The following is an 18,941-nucleotide window of genomic DNA, read 5'->3' as shown; positions in this document are numbered from 1 at the left end:
AAGCTGCCTACTCCTTTAATTTTACTTTTGATTGAAGTATAGTTGACTTACAATGTTGTATTTATTTCAGGTATACAGAAAAATAATAATTTATATTCTTTTCCCTTATAGGTTATTATAAAATATTGAGCATACTTCCCTGTGCTACAGTAGGTCCTTGTTGGTTATCTATTTTGTATCTGCTAATCCCAAGCTCCTAATTTATCCCTCCCCCACCCTTTCCCCTCTGGTAACCATAAATTTGTTTTCTATGTCTGTGGTTCTATTTGTGTATTTAAGTTCATTTGTATTTTTTTTTAAGATTCTACATATAAGCAATATTATATGATTCCTAGGTCCATCCATGTTGCTGCAAATGGCATTATTTCATTTTTTTATGGCTGAAATATTCCATTGTGCATATATATCACATCTTCTTTATCCATACCTCTGTCGATGGACATTTAGGTTGCTTCCATGTCTTGGCTATTGTAAACAGTGATGCTATGAACACTGGGGTGCATGTATCTTTCAGAATGGTTTGCTCCATATATATGCCCAGGAGTGGGAGTGCAGGATCACATGGTAAGTCTATTTTTAGTTTTTCAAGGAGCCTCCATATTGTTCTCCGCAGTAGCTGCACCAATTTACATTTACATTCCCACCGTGTAAATGCGTTACTTCTTCTCCACACCCTCTCCAGCATTTATTATTACTAGACTTCTTGATAACAACCATTCTGACCCACATGAAGTGGTAACTCATAGTTTTGATTTGCATTTCTCTAATAATCAGCCATGTTGAGCATCTTGCCATGTGCCTTTTGGCCATCAACATTTAGGTCTTCTGCCCATTTTTCCTTTGGGTTGTTTTTTTGATATTGAGCTGTATGAGCTGCTTGTATATTTTGGAGATTATTATTAGTTGGCTTATACCAATCAAATCTCTTGTTGGTCGCATTGTCTGCAAATATTTTCTCCCATTCTGTAGGGGTTTTGTTTTGTTTGTGGTTTCCTTGCTGTGCAAAAGCTTTTAAGTTTAATTAGGTCCCACTTGTTTATTTTTATTTCTATTACTATAGGAGATGGATCCAAAAAGATATTGCTGTGATTTATGTCAATGCCTACTCTTTTTAAATATCTGGTTATCAAAATTAATTCACTGAGTCAACAAAAGTCTATATATCTATGATTTTAATCCACTGGCTCTGGTTCTGCCCTCCAAATATGGAACATGTTAAAATGATGAGGCTAGGCAAAGTGATATCAAATGCTCTTCCTGGTCCTATGTGATCCGAATTTTACTGTATTTCCTCTTCTAAGGGACAGCCCTTTAAGTACTTGAAGACTGCTATCAAGGACTCATCCAGGTCATCACTTTTCTATAGTAAATGTACCTTTTCCAATTATTCATGACAATATTTCAGACCTCAAGCTTCTGGCTCTCCTTCCTTTAAATATACTAAATGTTTTCCCTTAAAATCACAGTACTCCAAAACAACACACAAGAGGTAACTTGAGCCGTGTATAAAAAGATTAAGGTTCCAACTCTTCTATTCATAGCAATCTGAACTCTCTCCAGTTCAGCTCATTTTTAAGGTGGCTTAGATTGACTTAAGTTTTAGCAGGAGCCGTTAACTGACTCATACCAATCAAATTTCTATATATCCACACGCAGTTAACATGCTTTCTTTTATACACTCAAGGAGCATTTATTGCATACCTATGGTATGTATGTCTTACACAATACACAATGCTAAGTACTAAACATTTATTCTAGCAAAGCATGACACATACACAGAATGAGCTGCCAGCCTAAAGGAATGAGGACAAGAGGAACTTTTAGGATTTTTGGTAGGGTGTAAGATTTTAGGATAGGTAAGTGAACAAGGAGTGGGATAAGGCAAAAGGAAAAAAAAAAAAGCTGCTCACAGGAAATTCCTATAGTTCATCCTAAGATTTAGGCAACGAGAAGTCATCGAAGAATTTTTAGCTTAAAAAAGACAACTTCCAGTTGAAAAACATCCCACAGATGGCAATTAAAAGGTCAACAGAAGACTATACTGCAGCAACTGGGGCAAATGATGAGCATCTTTACCACAGTTATCACAGGGGTGAAAAACAGCCAACACGTTGATTTTGAAAGTTGAGTATCACCAAATGAAGGCATAAAAAAATAACTGTATACTGACATTAACCAGTTAAATTCTGTATTGTAAGTATCTTTTTATGTCTACATTTGGTGATACTCAATCTTTCAAAAATATTCCAAGTGTATTTAACATTACCCTCATGGCAGGCTTAGAAGTACCCTGGAAGCTTAAAGTTTCTAGGGAATTCCCTGGCGGTCCAGTGGATAGGATTTGGCGCTTTCACTGCCGGGGACCGGTTTCAACCCTTGGTCAGGGAACTGAGATCCCACAAGCTGCGTGGTGCGGCCAAAAAACAAAAGGCTTCTAGTTTTCCCCTTCCAGTACAAGACAGAAAAAATTACGACCTCCCATACTCAAGGACTAGACTGGGTGAGAGTGGTATTCTTCATTTTAAGTGGCGCTTTACAAGCCATGGAATTTGCAATTACTATGACAATACCAAGAAGTTATCATTGCCAAATACAGAGTTCATGCTGTGAAAGTACAGCCTTTCGTCACCTAACTGTACGGTGTACTTAACTATCATCTACTTTTATTTTGCTCTTCCTAATTTATTTTGGGGGGTAGTTTTTGGGGGGGGGGTTGTTTTGTTTTTATTTTATATTGGACTACAGTTGATTTACAATGTTGTGTTAGTTGCAGGTGTACAGCCAAGCAACTCAGTTATACATACACAACTATCTATTCTTTTTCAACTTCTTCTCCCATTTAGGTTATTACAGAATATTGAGCAGAGTTCCCTGTACAAATACAGTAGGACTTTGTTGGTTATCTATTTTAAATATATATCATCTACTTTCATTAAAAGGAGGACTCATTACTGAATCAGGAAGTTGGGCAACCCTAAGAGATTACTAAGAAAAATCTGATCCCAATTCTTAGGAGAATACCATTAAAACCACTTACCCAACCCTTTTCTACTTGCAAGAATCAAGATTAACATCTGCACTTTAAGAGCACTGTAAATCGGCTCACCGTTGTGAAATGCCTAACACATCCTTGGGAAAAAATCTTTATGTACAGATCATTATAATTAAGACACATTGTTTGGAATTTTTCTCCTAGTAGTGGTGGTAAGTGGCATCCTAATGCCTGTTCTTTTTTAACCAGTGGGATCCATTTTTAAAAGCTAAAGTACTAGGAGGTAATACAACAATATAAAGAAAGCTAGCACACTTAATGTACAACTTTGGCTTCACTTGCGTACCTGACACACTAATCACTACTGAATGCTTCTAAAACATGAGTCCAGCTCATAAATTTACACCTCTACTAAAGCTCTCAAGTCAAATTTCAATATATTCCTGAATTCGAAGAAACTAATAACTTTTTCACTTAAAACTTCATTAACATAGACTCCAAATTTTTAACATCTACCTCAATAAACCGAACAATTAGACCCTTGACATTCAGATTTAACAATAATGGCTTCAACTATTTGAGAACCCTAAATGTATGTAACAGATAATATTCTAAAATTTTGTTAAAGGATGTATCACAATCTACTACTCACAGACTGAGTCTAGTCAAATACAATCCCATGAAGGTGAAGTTTATTTCTCCATGTCCCTTCCCTATTCAGCAACTTCATAAACTTAGGTCTCTGTACTTCTCTTTCTGAAAGTGAAAGAAATACTGTTCCATATGGAACAAAGTATTTCCCAAAGGGATTCCAGTTGAAAGCCAAAGCCACTGGCAGTCCAGTGGTTAGGGCATTGCGCTTCCACCGCAGGGGGCAAGGACTGGATCCCTGGTCAGGGAACTAAGATGCCACATGCCGTGCCCAAGAAGAAAAATGGAAGAAAAAAAAAAAAATCCAAAGAGAAAAAGAAAAAAGCAACTAACTCTCTTTAAAAATAAATGTCCCTAATAAATAAAATAGCACATTTTTATGTAGGTAAGTGGTACATAGTGTTAAAATTACCCAGTATAGTTCAGCATACATGTACAGAGTTCTTACTTCTTTAACAAAGTTTTGAGGAATAACTTGTCATTTGTATTAGTTAAAATGTATGTCTTAGGGGCTTCCCTGGTGGCGCAGTGGTTGAGAGTCCACCTGCCGATGCAGGGGACATGGGTTCGTGCCCCAGTCCAGGAAGATCCCACATGCCGTGGAGCGGCTGGGCCCGTGAGCCATGGCCGCTGAGCCTGAGCGTCCGGAGCCTGTGCTCCGCAATGGGAGACGCCACAACAGTGAGAGGCCCACGTACCGCAAAAAAAAAAAAAAAAAAAAAAAAAAAAAAATGTATGTCTTAGCACACAAATTTCTGTGAAAATGCGAGGGGCATGGTAAGAATCACACCAGATCTAAATCAAAGTGAACAAAGACTAAGTTAAAAAACCAAAAAAACAAAAAAAACCACTTTTTAGTTATTGACTGACTACTATTTCTAGAAAGAAAGAGAAGTAATGCTGATTTCTCCATCATAATATTATGGCTGACAAGTTCCTGTATGAACACAGGAACAGGAAGGCTAGACTAGAAGTCTGAAATTCCTGTATTAACAATGGCTTAGAATTACCCACTGTAAAATTTCCCATTTTCCCAGGAGAAAAAATAGAAAATAAATGGGGATTTGAGCAGTTTTATAAAGTATTTATCAACCCTCAAAAAGCCACATCATCCCTGTTAGTAATTTTACTAACAGATAAGCTGGTATTCTAAAATGAGACATAAGCCATTGCCATCAGTTGTACAGAACACACACAGAAACAGTCTCAAAATCAGGTAAACAAACAACAGCTATTACCACTTATGACATTTTATTGGCATATGACAATTTACAAGGGTCCCTGTTGCATTATACATCACACTGAGTAAGAATCAGTTAGCCATCTACATTCATTCTTACTGGATATATTTTTACTCAAATTATAACTGAATTCCCAACACTTGATTTTAACTGTGACAAAAGGGGAAAAACAGTAATTCCTTAAAGTAGGCTACAACTGGAAAAACAAATTTTGCTTTTTTAATTAAAATTCCTACGATGTTGAAAGGTGTACACACCTAAGGACTGAGTCATGGCCTTCTTAAAACAGCTTTCTTAATCCCTTCTGGAAATATCCTTTGGTTCATTTTTATTTTCCTTCTCTAAGCAAAAGGAAGTGTGTTAATGCAGGTTATCAAGGAGTTACTATTTTCTAGCACTTGTAAACAAATATCCTTACCAAGAGGAACCATTCAGCTTTTATAACACGTCATGAAGTAGGGTGTTAAATTGCGGTTTAAAAAAATTCACACAGGCTTTTTATATGCTTGGCTCTAAAAAAAAAATAACATCCACAATGGCATTCTATTGCAGTGTTTTCACAATCACCCTTCCTACTATATTCTAATAGGATACTCCTTCCTCAATTTTATTTAATAAAAGTAACCAAATCATTAACATATTTGGGTTAAAGCAACGCATTTGCACTTAAAATATAACCTGCTGGTAGGACTTGGGTAGCTTTATTCCTACTCCCTAAAGTAATTTCTCAGTAGGTTCCCCTTTCCTGTTGTCTTACATGGAAAAGCAAAACTGCACATTTATAGACATGCATAGAGATTCAGTATCTAACCAAATAATAACTGTTAAAATAAAAGCTAAATTTATTTGTATAAAATAAAATGGTCGTGAAAATTCTCCTGTGTCAGAGATCAAATCCATGTTGCTTTAGCATGTAATTAATTATTATTCTGACTAGGAGAATATTAGTTATGCCCTGATTAATGCAACACATAGTTCCTTTGACAGTATTTCCTCTGCTCAAACAATTTCAGAAAGACAAAATAAAAATAATGATGCAATACTTAAGGATCTTAGGGCCATGAACATCACATATACTGAGTTTTGTTTTCATGTTTTTCCCTCATACAGCTCTTAGCTAATGCCTCTGACTGCAGTTAAGGTGCTAGAAGAGCACCTGTAAACAAACCATCAGTGAGGATGAAAGAGCCATACACTTAAGATGTTTAAAAGTTTACACTAACAGAATAAGCATTATCTCCTTTTAATGCAAACATAAAAACTAATTCAGTTGCTGAATTAACAAGTGAAATTTGACTACTTTTATATATGCTCTAAGAGCAGACAGACTTAAACACTGAAATTTACTATTTTGGATTTTCATTCCTTCTAAGAGATATCATCATAAACATAAAGGCAATTCACATTTGAAAGATTATCTTCCTGAACAATAGAACCCTTGGGAAGAAAAAGAAAACCCATTTTACAAACTGCAACTGAAATATGGAAAAAAATAAAAAACAAGTTAGATCAATGCTGTGACAAACTTCCTGTCAGATCTTTTTATTGGTGACATATGAAAAACAAGTTACTTAAAATACCACTAATGAGCAGTATATTCTGTTCGCCTATTTTTCCTTATGGTTAGACTACAAACTAATGATTTGGCTGTCCAAAAGCTCAAATAAATATGTAAGGTATGACATCAGGTACATGTCTTTTTAATGTATCAAGTTACTCTGCAGAATAATCCTCTTCCATACCAATGCCAGGATTACAGGTTTTGTTCTGCTTTTTTTTTTTTTTAAAGTCTAAGACGTTCAGTAGGAAGGGAGTTTTTATTTGTACTATTGCAAACCAGTTTCCTCTCTCAAACAATAGCTGATATCTAAGACCATGACTCAAACTTTCAGGGAAGAATAGAAAGAGAATATTGAATTTTGAACTCAAATAGTAAAGGCTCCTAAGAATGGTTTGTATATAGGCCACTGCTTGCTTTCAGTTAAAAAAAGAAAAAAGAAAAATATTCTCATACTTTTCAATCTAACTTTTAACAGCTTGTACTTTTTTCACGATTGGCAAAGTTTCTTTTTCCTTCTTAAACATTTGCTGAGGTGTTAAACTAGCTTAGTTTACCAAAATAACAACTTTTTCCATGGTACACTTCAAAAATTAGTCACCCTACAATGTAGTGTGTTTGAATTAAGGAGAATGTTAAACAGATGTATACAGTTAAAATAGTTAGTGTGGTTTCTATAAACAACTGCTATTCAGGGATTTGTATGTAGAGCTAACGTTTACTTCAGAATAAACATTAACAAACAGGGAGGGAAGAGAATCATAACTTTCACAGAGCTGTACTTGACCATATCTTATAGACAAAGCAGAATTACAATGCATGTAACAAAAACAGTAAAAGTATTTTTTTTAAAAGTTGATAGTTACAAATATGGTACGTAACAATTTTCTACTTTATTTCAGTACAATTTCCAACATACAGTCTACTATTTTTCAGGATATTTGAAGACTTAAAACAAAATTCTCTAGACTACTACTTGCAAACAGTAAAATTTAAGTAAAATGCTTACATTCTTATTTGAAAACAAAAATCATGTAAAAAAATGGTGGGTGCAAGTTCTGTTCTCTGTTGCAATCTCACTTCAGATTTACTATTCCTAAAAAAAAAAAAAAAAGAGAGAGAAAGATTAGCAAAGATATGAAGAGTGAAAATGATCCAAAATAATCATCGTTCCTAAAAATTAATTAACTGGCCCACCAAACCCATAACATAAGAAAATATAAGAATCACTAACAAGTTGGAAATTTCTACCTTTTCTTCTTTGCGTCTGTCCTTCTTTTCTTCATTATTTTCCATGGTCTCTTCTTCATCTTCAACAATCCCGTCCCCTTGATATTTGTCATGAGTCCATTTTGGACTGCTACCTGATTTTTTGAAGTTAAAGCGCCCTCTGCCACGTTGAAAAGTACCACGACCTCTTCCTCTTTTGGCCCAATAATCCACACCATCATCTCTGTCATCATGCTACAGAAAGGTTAAAAACAATCATCAATGAAATGTCTTTCTTGTAAGGAAGATGATTATATCCCCAATCATAAGTCATGGTATAAATTGTCTGAAGATTGGGTAAATGAGATTGGTACTGTTCCAAAACACAAAACAAAACCAATAAAACTGAATTTTTCAACAAAAACATACTCCATCATGAAAGCAAACAGTTACATCATTGCTTCGTAACCCAAGCATTTGAGAGCTGTCCAATTTTTTTGGAGAATCTCAACTGCTAAATTACTGCCAATTTTCAAAATTTTTATTTTTGCTTTCCGTTTTTATTTCACTCTAAGTCCACTTATTATTAATAAGTATATTATACTGTGTATAAATGATAAAATAACCGATATTTTTCCCCAAAAAATTACCTCAGTCATAAATATGCAACAAAGCATAAAAATATCATTACATTATCAGTAACATTTACTAAATAAAACAGGTGATAAGAATTATAGTTTACATATAGCAACAGATTTTAAAAATCCTACTGAGATTTAAATCTAAATCAATGTGTATTACACATCAGTCTTCTTGGCAAGGAAATTTCACAAGCCAAATCATGATGGCGTGGTCCCTAGAGTAATATCTCAACTTCTTTCTTCTTCACTAACCTAAAATACTGCAGTTATTACAGCCCAACCTTAATTTTTCATTAGCTGCATCCAAAAACAGATGTTCCCCAAGTTACAAATTGTTCCTTTAATCAAAACATCTATAAAACTGAAAAGTACTTGACTTTGTCGACAAGCAGAAGAGTATTACATCCCAAAGTACAAAACAAAAAGCCAAAGTTCTCCTGTAATGTAATTTAACTGCTGCCCACCTCAAACTTACTTTGAAGTTCGTACCTACAAAAATGGGAGTGACACCCCTTTATGAGACAACAGGCATAATGCAAACAATGTTGCATACTGTACACAAGTACAATCTACATACATTAAGTACAACTTATGGAGTACTGATATTGATCAACTGTCCAAAGGTCACTAAAACTTTTCAAACACATAATATGAACACATTTTCAAAACATGCAATGTGCCTTTGTGCATATTCATGTAATACAGATCACCCTCCTGAATCACTTGAAAAGTTCACACATGTAATTAACAGACTATATGAAAGAGTCCTTACCCACTTCTAATAATCTAGCTTTATCAAACCAATAAAAGATGACTAGGCAGAGGTGTGCATGACTCAAACAATGAACTTAGGAACTATCAAAAGTGTAAATTTCAGTATGTCAGAAAGTTCAATTGTAAACCCAAAATAAATTATTTTAAAATAGTCTGCCACTCAAAATAATATGCACACACAATTACATAATTTCAGGCTCCCTTTTGGTATTAACACAACTAACTCTATATAGCCTTTATGCTTTCTTGTTTGTGGTGTTTACACAGTATTCCATGGAGTTGTAGGAAGAAGCAAACAGCCACTGAAGCCAGAGGCATGGGTTTAAATCTTAACAGAAACTGTGTGACTTTACTTCCTCATTTAAAAAAACCAGAGATAGCCTTGAAGAAACATAAACGATCTGTTAAAAAGTGCCCAGCCCAGTGCCTGACAAGCAAGCAATCAACGGTGGTGATAAAGTTTATATGGTGCTTATTACTCATCTAATTCTCACAACAACCCTGTAAAATACTGTTACTAACCCCATTTTAGATATAAAGAAACTGAGGCACAGAGAAATTGAGTAACTTGCCCAAAGCCACAGAGTCAATCTTTTCCACTGCCCCTTATGCCCATCATCCACAGAATACGTTTTCTAGGTATCTTGGTGACAGTAAATAGTTACCGTATGAGGTAGCTAAGAGCTGAAACAGAAAAAGCAGTGGCAAAGCCAGACACTACAGTTAAACTAGCAATTACTTTTAAACATACAATCATCTGAAATTAAAGAAAACAAAAGCTCCAAGATCACACTGTGTTTTTCAGAGGGTATCCCGGCAGATACCTAAGTGACATTTTGATGCTAAGCACACTAACTTTTTAATTTTTCTTTTCACCGCGCCAAGAGGCATGCGAGATCTTAGTTCCCTGACCAGGGATTGAACCCATGCTCCCTGCAGTAAAACCACGGAGTCCTAACCACTGGACCGCCAGGGAAGTCCCTAAGCATACTAACTCTTAATCCTCAAATTCTTACATCCAAGATTTTAGTCCTGTTACAGACTAATTAAAATTAATTACTTCATAGATGACAAAGAGGATGTCAGATAGTTATAATACACAGCCAACAATATGTTAACAAAGGAGGCCATGTTAGAACCAAGACCTTCTGAATCCTCTGAACTCTTCTGTATAGAATGATCAAGTTTCAAAGAGTGAATTTATTAAAGCGCCAACCCAAACGTCCTTCCCCACAGGGATTTCCTCTTCCTCAGATGACTTCAACTCAACATGGAGAACTTGCCCATTTTAGTACTTTTCCACTTGCTCCAACTCTTCACGTACTCTCACCTCTCCAGAGAATTTCAGGTTCTAAAGACTATTATCTTTCCTGGAATACTTATTATTGAAAACATTACCTTATCTTTGCATAAATCAAACTTCTGAGAAGGTAAATTTCAGATTAAGAATGCAACAAATGTTACTATTACTCAGTACTGGAGGAAAAATGATACGAGCTGTAAGAACCTTTTGGAGCCCAAGGCATGGGTTCAAATCCTGACCCCACTCCTACTGGCCATGTACCTTTGGTCAAGCTACTCAATCTCTGTACCTCTGCGTTTTCCATCTATACAAGTGGAATAATGGTCCTACCTCAAAAGGACTTCATGAGCATGAAAATAAATTCATATATGTGAAACACTTAGAATGGTGCCTACCATAATATATGCTCAATAAATGCTATCCATTATTTTTACTAAGTATTAAATGCTTCATTACTCTGGACAAAATTTCCATGTGTGTCAAAACCTAGGGGAATCTATAATTTTCAACTTCATTTAGTCTCAAATTTTTTTTAATATTTCTATTCTCAACACTAGCTGTCTGAAAAGTCAGACCTATTCAGACTACGCAAAATATTTTAACTTTAAATTCCCAGGTAAAAACCAGAATTGTCATTCCAATAGCTCATTAATTAACAAAATAATTAATTTTGGAAACTGATTTATAAGAAAAAATGTGATGCGTTAAGTTTACTTCTAGTAAGCATTAGTCTGTGACAAATGCACGTGTATGCCTATATTTATATAGAAATGGAGGTTTTAAAACATAACCCAGAATAGCAACATATAAAATGTTAAATAACACTCTTCTTAATTACTATAACGCCTAGCTGTATGACAATAAAAAATAATTATGTCCCAATTTAAGATAAAAACTATGATACTGGAGACTGAAAGAACACCATAGAAAAATGAAGGTCTGGCCTAAATTAAATATTCGTAAAATGTTTAAGGGTGCTAAACAATTACTATCTACTTGTTCACCTCTCATTTCCCTCTTAACTTTTTGTCCTTTCACATTTGCTCTATTTGTCTGGCATTTTTACAATCACTCACTCCTCACCCCTCCTTTGCAAGGTTGGCCTTTTAATCTCTTCTGACTGGATGATCTTACTGTGGCTTTGTGACTGAATGATGGCTCCTAGACTTTTTTCTCTCTCGATCTGCATTAGCAACTGCCTACTGCACACTTCCACTTAATTTCTGCCTGGCACTTCAATAACAGAACTTAATCTTCACCTCAAATTAGCTGCTTTCCCCTTTATTCCCTATCTTTGAGAGATTCCATCTTCTCACTACCAACACCCGACTAGTGGCTCCCTGAATAAGCCTTCATAAATGTTCCTTAAACTTTTCCCAAACCTATAGCCCCTTAGTTCAAACAATTATTTCCCAGATATGTTTGTCACAACCATGATTTTCCAAACTCTGCTTAACATCCAAATTTATTAAAGTATTATGGCCTTCTAAAATTTGGCTCCCGCTTTTTCTTAATTTTCCCAAACTTACACCAATCATCTAGCCATCTGAGTATTGGAGTTCTCTATTTAAGGATGTTTCACTCCTGCTTTCTTACAGTACACCTGCTCATCTTTTAAGCTCAAGATTCAATCCAATATCATCTACGAAGTCTCTTCTAATCAGTATCTCCTTTGCAATAATCCACCATATGTATTTAGAATGTTCTCCATTACTAGGTCTCGTAAGCCAAGAATTGAAATCATATTTATCTTTCCATCTACAGCATAAACAGCAGTCTATTCATAAATTCTTAAATCGAAAAGGAGATAGGTCTTTTAAACTTTTCTGTAACTGAATAAAATGCCTTTCACTTTCCAGACTGTCAACTCAAGCATAAATTTCTCCTCACATGAGCATATGCTGTGCAAACATTATGCTTAACTTTTTCAGACTCTTGGTCCTTAAAGTATCCCAAAAAGAGGCAAATGGAAATTAGTTTTTGAAACAGCTACAATGCCCATTCTTCAAACAAAATATACATCTACTTCAGAATACAGCTCTATAACTCTAATTTAGCTGATGGCATGGACATTCAGGTTTATTCAAATATATTCATAAAAAGCCAAATGAAAGATACACTTCTATAAAATCCAGTACTATTTTCCTCCCTGCTTCGACAAAACAATTAGTCTTCAGAAATAGTCTCTAAAACATGACTTCCCTGAGAAGCTATGACAAAAATGAGTATTCTGGTAATAGTTTTTGGTGTTTCCTCAAGTTTCTATAATACAGGAAAAAACCCTCTTCTCCCATGCCAAAGTGCAGAAAATTTCCATCATTACCTAGAGCATCTTTCAGGACCCACCTCCTCTGGCTTCATCCCTTATAAAACTGCTTCAGAGAGAAGAGCATCACAAGGAAGCACTAAATTAATGTGTATCTAGCAACTTTTCCATAATGTAATTTTTCATCTTCCTTTTACTCCAATAAAAGTTAACAGCCTCCTGAGAACCTTAATTACATGTACTGTGAAAGAATTCTTCTCCTTGTCTTTCAATTAAACAAATAGCTGCGATGATGAAAAGTATATCTTAATTAGAAGCTTCTACAACTTTTACCGTCTTATAGACAGATACGAAACAAGTTACTGTTCTTCTCTGAATGTGGCTATCAAATCAGGTATATTTTTACTTTACCCTGATCAGCCCATAGGTGATATCAATAAAGTATAAACAGGACTAAAGGGACCCACATTTTCAAAACTTCAAAATCATCTGGGTAATGATTTATTTTAAAAGTTTCCTATATGATGGTGAAATCTTCTCATAGTAGTGGATACCTGTACTCAAATGTATTCACCCAGTATGCTTTGAAAATTAATGCAAACCAAATAAACAGAGATTTCTAACACCCACCAAGAAGTACTTCTTGCTCTTTGGGGTATATTCTGGATCCCATTCCTCTTCCTTCGGTCTCTTTTGAAAAGTAGTATTTGAGTTGTTTGGACCAGTATTTGTCCCAGCAAAAACTCCTCTGGCTCTTCCTCTGCCTCTAATTCGAAACTGATTAACATTAACAAAGTTGTTTAGTAGTGAAATCAAGAGGTATTAAGTTACATGCAAACTCTAATTTTACTGCAGTAACAAAAAACATTCCCTAATTTCTTTCCTAAATCTCAACTTCATGGCCACTAAGGCCAGTAAGGAGGCAAAAAATTCTGCCTACTGAAAGCTGAGTAGGTTAAGAAGAAATGCAGTCAACCTAATTAGTTAACAGTGCAGTCAGAATGCTGCACTTTCAAGGCCTGAACTAAAATTTTTAAATAATCAAGTTGGTTTGTTTCCCTTCTACTAGCCAAAAGAGTTGTCTAATTCCTAACGCTAACATCCCAAGTGTTCAACTACACCTATCACCATACAGGCAAAGCTCTTCTCTTTCCCAAATCATCTAATTAGTGAACCCCACTAATAACAAACTGGATACTTGCTCAAGGTAGGAATCTGAATCTAGAAATTAAAGAGTCAAGAAGATGCACTACTATGAAGTCATTAAATTAACAATTGTAACAAATTTATGGAAACATGGGAATAATGCATATGCTATGTAGAATAAAAAGAAAAGATATAATTTCTATGACTGATACACGGATAAACAAGAACTTGAAGATAATAGGCAAAAATGAAAATAGCTGTCAATACAGAGATGAACATATGGATTTTTTTGTTTGTTTCAAGACTTTTTTCAAGGACTAAGTGATTAAAGAAATGGATCTCAATCACTAACTTTGCTTGACTCTTGGGTCTCTAAGCACTATGTACAATTACTGATTCCAATGTTAGGAAAAGTTATCTAGTTTATATAGATGCTTCTAAATCTCAAAATGGCATTTTATTCTTTTAAAATCAGGCAAAAACATTTATTTTTTACTTTATATACAAAGAAAGCATCATCCCAGCTCCAAGCCCTTCCTCACTCCCCCTAAATGGCATTTCTTAATGACGATATATCAAATACCACTTTATTTTTCAAGGCTATACGAGTAATGACTCACACAACAATGTCTAAAACATATATTTTACTTTCCTTATGTATAGTACTCTTAAGTAAAGTTCTACCAAATGATCAAAGATAATTTTATTACTTACAAAGGTTCCTCGTGGTCGGCTAACTCCTCCAAAGCCTGAGTATTCTTTCAGTTCATGGTGAGTTTTAAATTCTTCTTCTCTTTCCTTCTTACTCTCCTTTTCTTCTCGAGAACTGGGAGAAGAAGGTGATGCTGAAGAGGATGAAGATCGAGAATGATCTTGCTCTCTACTTTTATGTTTACTGCAAAATAAAGCAAACAAAAAATGTGTGCTATTTTTTAAAAAGATAAAAAGACCCCCTGTTGAATCTTATAATAAGAGGGATATTTTTCAAGTCAAAAAAACTATCCCCTATTAAAATTATTATGCAACTAAAATGATTGGGTGTTAAACTCTGACATAGTCTGTTTCCATTCTCCTTCAATATTTGTTTTACATGACTACTGAAAAACATGGTATGACATGCCAGTTAGAAACTAGCAGTCTGGCAACTTCAAGAATAAGGTTCAGTTCTTCAATATTTTAAACTTATTTTTATTTTAAGGAAAGGAAGAGAAGAGTAGGAAAAAGTAAGAATGGTCTTAAGGCCATGTTTCAAAATGAATGCAGTTTGTACACCCTGGGTGAGAACAGTTGATATCGTTTAGGCCATAACTCCGTTATTGAAATAAAAAGCATATGACATTACAAATACCAGTCATAAATTAAAAAACACAAGTAAAATCCACCATTTACCTAATGAATAGCAAGGAAAACAATTATCTATAATACTTCTTAGTATTCCTGTTATTTATTTGACTCTACGATGAACAATTTTACATGATTCTAATCCAACACCCGAAAAGGTCATACCTGCGATAACTCTTACCACTTCTAACAGTATCCATGGAAACATTACTTTGAAAGACTAATACACATTGCTATTTCAAAAAAACTAGTCCTTCCTCCCCCCCATCTCTCCCATGTTAAACCACTAGACATCAGTTTAAAATTCTTGTACTCTGGGTGTTATGAGTTGAAAAAGTGCGGAATCAAGCATAACGAACCAAAGTTCTTACACAAACTGTTTCTAGAAATGCACTGCATTGAAGTCCAACCTCCTGATGTAGCCTGGATAATAGGACACATTAATTTGTCATTTTTTTTTTCAGTGTTAGCTTGCTATTCCAAAGTTTTTGTCCTCATCCACCATAAGCCGTGTAAAAGACAAATATATTTTTGCTGTAAAACAAATAATTTTAATTGTTTAAATTTAAACATTCGATTACACAGTCAAAATTGAAAGCAATTAAGCTGACAATTATTAAAGGCTAATTAGAAGCTAAAACCTAACTCAGACAGTTTTAACAGTTACCTGTCATCTTTGTAAGATTTGTATTCCTTGTAATCTTTTGGAGTTTTTTCCTGCTTTCTTGATCCACTGGATTCCCTGGAGCCCTTGGAATCCCCCCGTTCTTTACTTCTTTCTTTTCTCCGACGATCAATGTCATGCCGAAGATCAGCAGAATCACACCTTAATTTTTTATCTCCCTATAAAAGACAGATATAAAATACAGATTTCAGGGAAACTATAGGGACAAAAATACGTATATATGTGCGTGTATGTATATGTGTGTGTGTGTGTGTATATATACACACACACAAAACCAAATTTTATGCCAATTTCTAAGCTGGCATTTTAGTATCAGAAAAGAATGAGTAACATACTACTTCCATACTTAGTTTTTGTTTAAAAATGTACTTGATGTTTTCACTAAACATTTGTGTACGCAAGTATAATGGGACTGGGGAAATTATTAAAAGGTAAATCATCTTGAAAATGTCATAGGTTTTTGTTCAAAGCAATCCATAATAAACTTTCATACAGTACTATGATACAATTATTTTTGTACTCAGCACATCCTCATTTATCATCCTTCAAAACGGTTTTTTATATAGTTTAACAATGATAGAGGTTATACTCAGTTGTGGGTGTAGCCATCTGCCTATAAAGCTAAGGGATCCTAAAGTAATGGTTCTCATTATTTAAGCCTCGTTGTCATCAAGCTCTTCCCATATAAGTTGACCAACCCAATAAAAACCGCTTCAAAAGTTAAGTATTCTGTAATTTCCATAACATGCAAGCGTAATATGATTAATGAAACCAACTGAGGTTGAACAAGGGTAGAAACAAAGCCAGAAAGATATTATTCCCAATCCTGTACTCAGTATCTGGGCCATATACTGCCCTTTCTCAATTCAGGTATTGCAACGGACATTAGTTTAACTGGGTCACAATTCACCTCCTTCTTGTTCCATTGCTTTTTCAAATACTATATAATTTAGGAAGATGGAAAGAGGCATCTAGGAATGAAGAAAAATTATACATCAGTAAGATGCTAAGCAATGTGGACATCCTTGCTACTATTCAACAATAAGAAGTACTCTGGGAAGTCTAGCTATAATGTTCATAAACATTCATATCTCCAAATGATACCAACTACTCACCCATTTGCTCCCACTGTAACAAGAAAAATCTAATCAAGAGCAAAAATCTTCCTATTCACCTAGTAATACATTATTACCAAGTCCACAAGTAACAATAAAAGCGAAAGTATTTTGTAAAGGCCAAACTATATATACACACACATATATATATGCATACATATATATATACATATATATAAACCACATAGTACTAAATATATGTTAATTGTTCACTCAGATAGGAAGATAAAGGATAAAAAGCAATGTCATATGCTCTTGTCCTTCCATTAGTTATCACTATTTTCTCTCCTCTCGATCAAAATCGGTCTGAGTAACGGAGAGAAGGAAGATACTCACTCTGTCAGAGTACAAGAATAGACTAAATTGTGGGCAAAACAAAATTAACCAACATTGAACCCAAGGTATTGAAAGTAAAAGCCAAAATTAGCATTCACTTCTCAGAATCTGGTTTTCCAAGATTAATGTGCCCCATGCAAAGAAACCACTTTCTTCCTAAGCTCTAAATTTCTTATCTAATGAATTAATAGCATGCCTAATTAAAATGGTTATATACTACAACCATTAATAACAGCTTCTAGTAATAAAAATGCCAATGTTTTCATAACAGCCCAATTATTCAACTCTGCAAGATAGATGTATTCTCACTCTTCCTATTAGAAAATCAATGTCCAAGAAGCTAATTACTTTCCTAGTATCACAGAGACAGTACTTGGTGATGGCCAGAATTGGAACCAAGCAATACGCTTCCAGGTTCCCTAGCCTTTTCACTACAACAGACAGTTGCTCCCTTTTAACCTTGCTCCATATTTCAACTAGACTTTTATGGACTGTCATATAATCTACTTTGAAAATGTCAATTTCAAATTATCAATTAATCAGAGTCCCTTAACGACTGAATTCCATACTCAGAGTCCTCCGACCCCAACGCAATTCCAGTCATTCAGACTCCTTTCTCAAGTTTAAAAGCATTCTTCCCCACAATCCACAAAAACTATAACACAGTTTTTGTTCCAAATGTTCATTTGTAAACCAGTTCTTAGAATGCTTATTTCTTAGTCCAGATCAAAAATGCCCAGTAGCATGGAGATTACTTCTTGTTCTCTCTGTGAAGAACCTAGAGATATTAATTTAGGCACACATAAATCAAGGAATATTCTGGCTCATCCATTTCACCTCTAACAGAAACCCTAATATAATTTATATCTTTGCTTTTATAATTTTCCTTTGTCTACTCATTGATTCTTTGCCCTTTTCTTAGAACTAGTTTCTTCCTTTCAGTAGCATTTAAAAAAATTATTCTTGGTTTAACTTAGATATATAGTACAAGTGTCAGCTTAATTTCTTCTAGGAAAGTACACTATATATGCTACCATAAATATATACATAATGTATTTACAAGTTACAGATGATATCCTTAAACATTTTGCCTAAACAAACTATGCTTATTAGTACAACATCATTAACTAAGCTGAAGTTAACATGAGAAAAAAAAAAAGGTCCATTCAAAACATACCTTTTGATTTTCTTCTTTAAAAACTCTCTCTTCCCCTGCTAAACGCGTGTGCTTCCTCAGGGCACTTGGAGAGATGTCAATTCTCCTTAATGTAAAATAAAGTCTATTTGTAGTCACATTAACTTTATGGTTCCACAAATTCCTAAAATTGTCCATTTTTGTAAAGGAAATACTAGACAGTTGTTTCTCTCCCAGTTGTCTAATTTAGCACAGCAAGATTATTAATCTAATTCCTAATAGATAATTAAGAAATAAAAACTATATTAAAAATGAATTAAAATGCTTCAACCAATTTTTTATATATAAATGAAGCCTGACCTTTTAAGATATCAAGCTTACTTTAACCATCAAAAAAAGGAAAACATGTTTTGATTAAATTGGACATTATCATTTTAAGTGTTAATCATCATACAATTATAATCATTGTGTATCAATGAATACACAAATAGGATTATTTGTTAAGTATCTCCAATATTTTTACAGATTCAGTAGATCTTTAGTTTTAT

The 18,941-nt window shown here is 34.4% G+C and overlaps 1 protein-coding gene across 4 annotated transcripts in view; it reads right to left on the bottom strand.

The window, feature by feature from the left end:
• Window positions 1-4,773: 4,773 nt before the first annotated feature.
• Window positions 4,774-18,941, bottom strand: part of BCLAF1 (BCL2 associated transcription factor 1) — a 29,724-nt gene continuing 15,556 nt past the window's right edge. For 2 of the 4 annotated variants that reach the window (XM_060029919.1, XM_060029920.1), the window contains exons 8-13: window positions 18,436-18,520; window positions 15,790-15,965; window positions 14,496-14,676; window positions 13,266-13,412; window positions 7,694-7,906; window positions 4,774-7,538 (exon numbers count right to left, since the gene is read on the bottom strand). In XM_060029919.1, the coding sequence (XP_059885902.1) occupies window positions 7,533-7,538; window positions 7,694-7,906; window positions 13,266-13,412; window positions 14,496-14,676; window positions 15,790-15,965; window positions 18,436-18,520 (808 nt within the window). In that variant the 3' untranslated portion in view covers window positions 4,774-7,532. Of the gene's footprint in view, window positions 7,539-7,693; window positions 7,907-13,265; window positions 13,413-14,495; window positions 14,677-15,493; window positions 15,657-15,789; window positions 15,966-18,435; window positions 18,521-18,941 lie in introns of those variants that run through there. The other 2 variants (XM_060029921.1, XR_009521919.1) reach the window with 2 other exon arrangements.

This window comes from Delphinus delphis, chromosome 14, assembly GCF_949987515.2.
Source record: "Delphinus delphis chromosome 14, mDelDel1.2, whole genome shotgun sequence".
Classification (NCBI taxonomy): domain Eukaryota; kingdom Metazoa; phylum Chordata; class Mammalia; order Artiodactyla; family Delphinidae; genus Delphinus; species Delphinus delphis.
The sequence above is the reverse complement of the archived record's forward strand: the minus strand, read 5'-3'. Positions and strand labels throughout refer to the sequence as shown.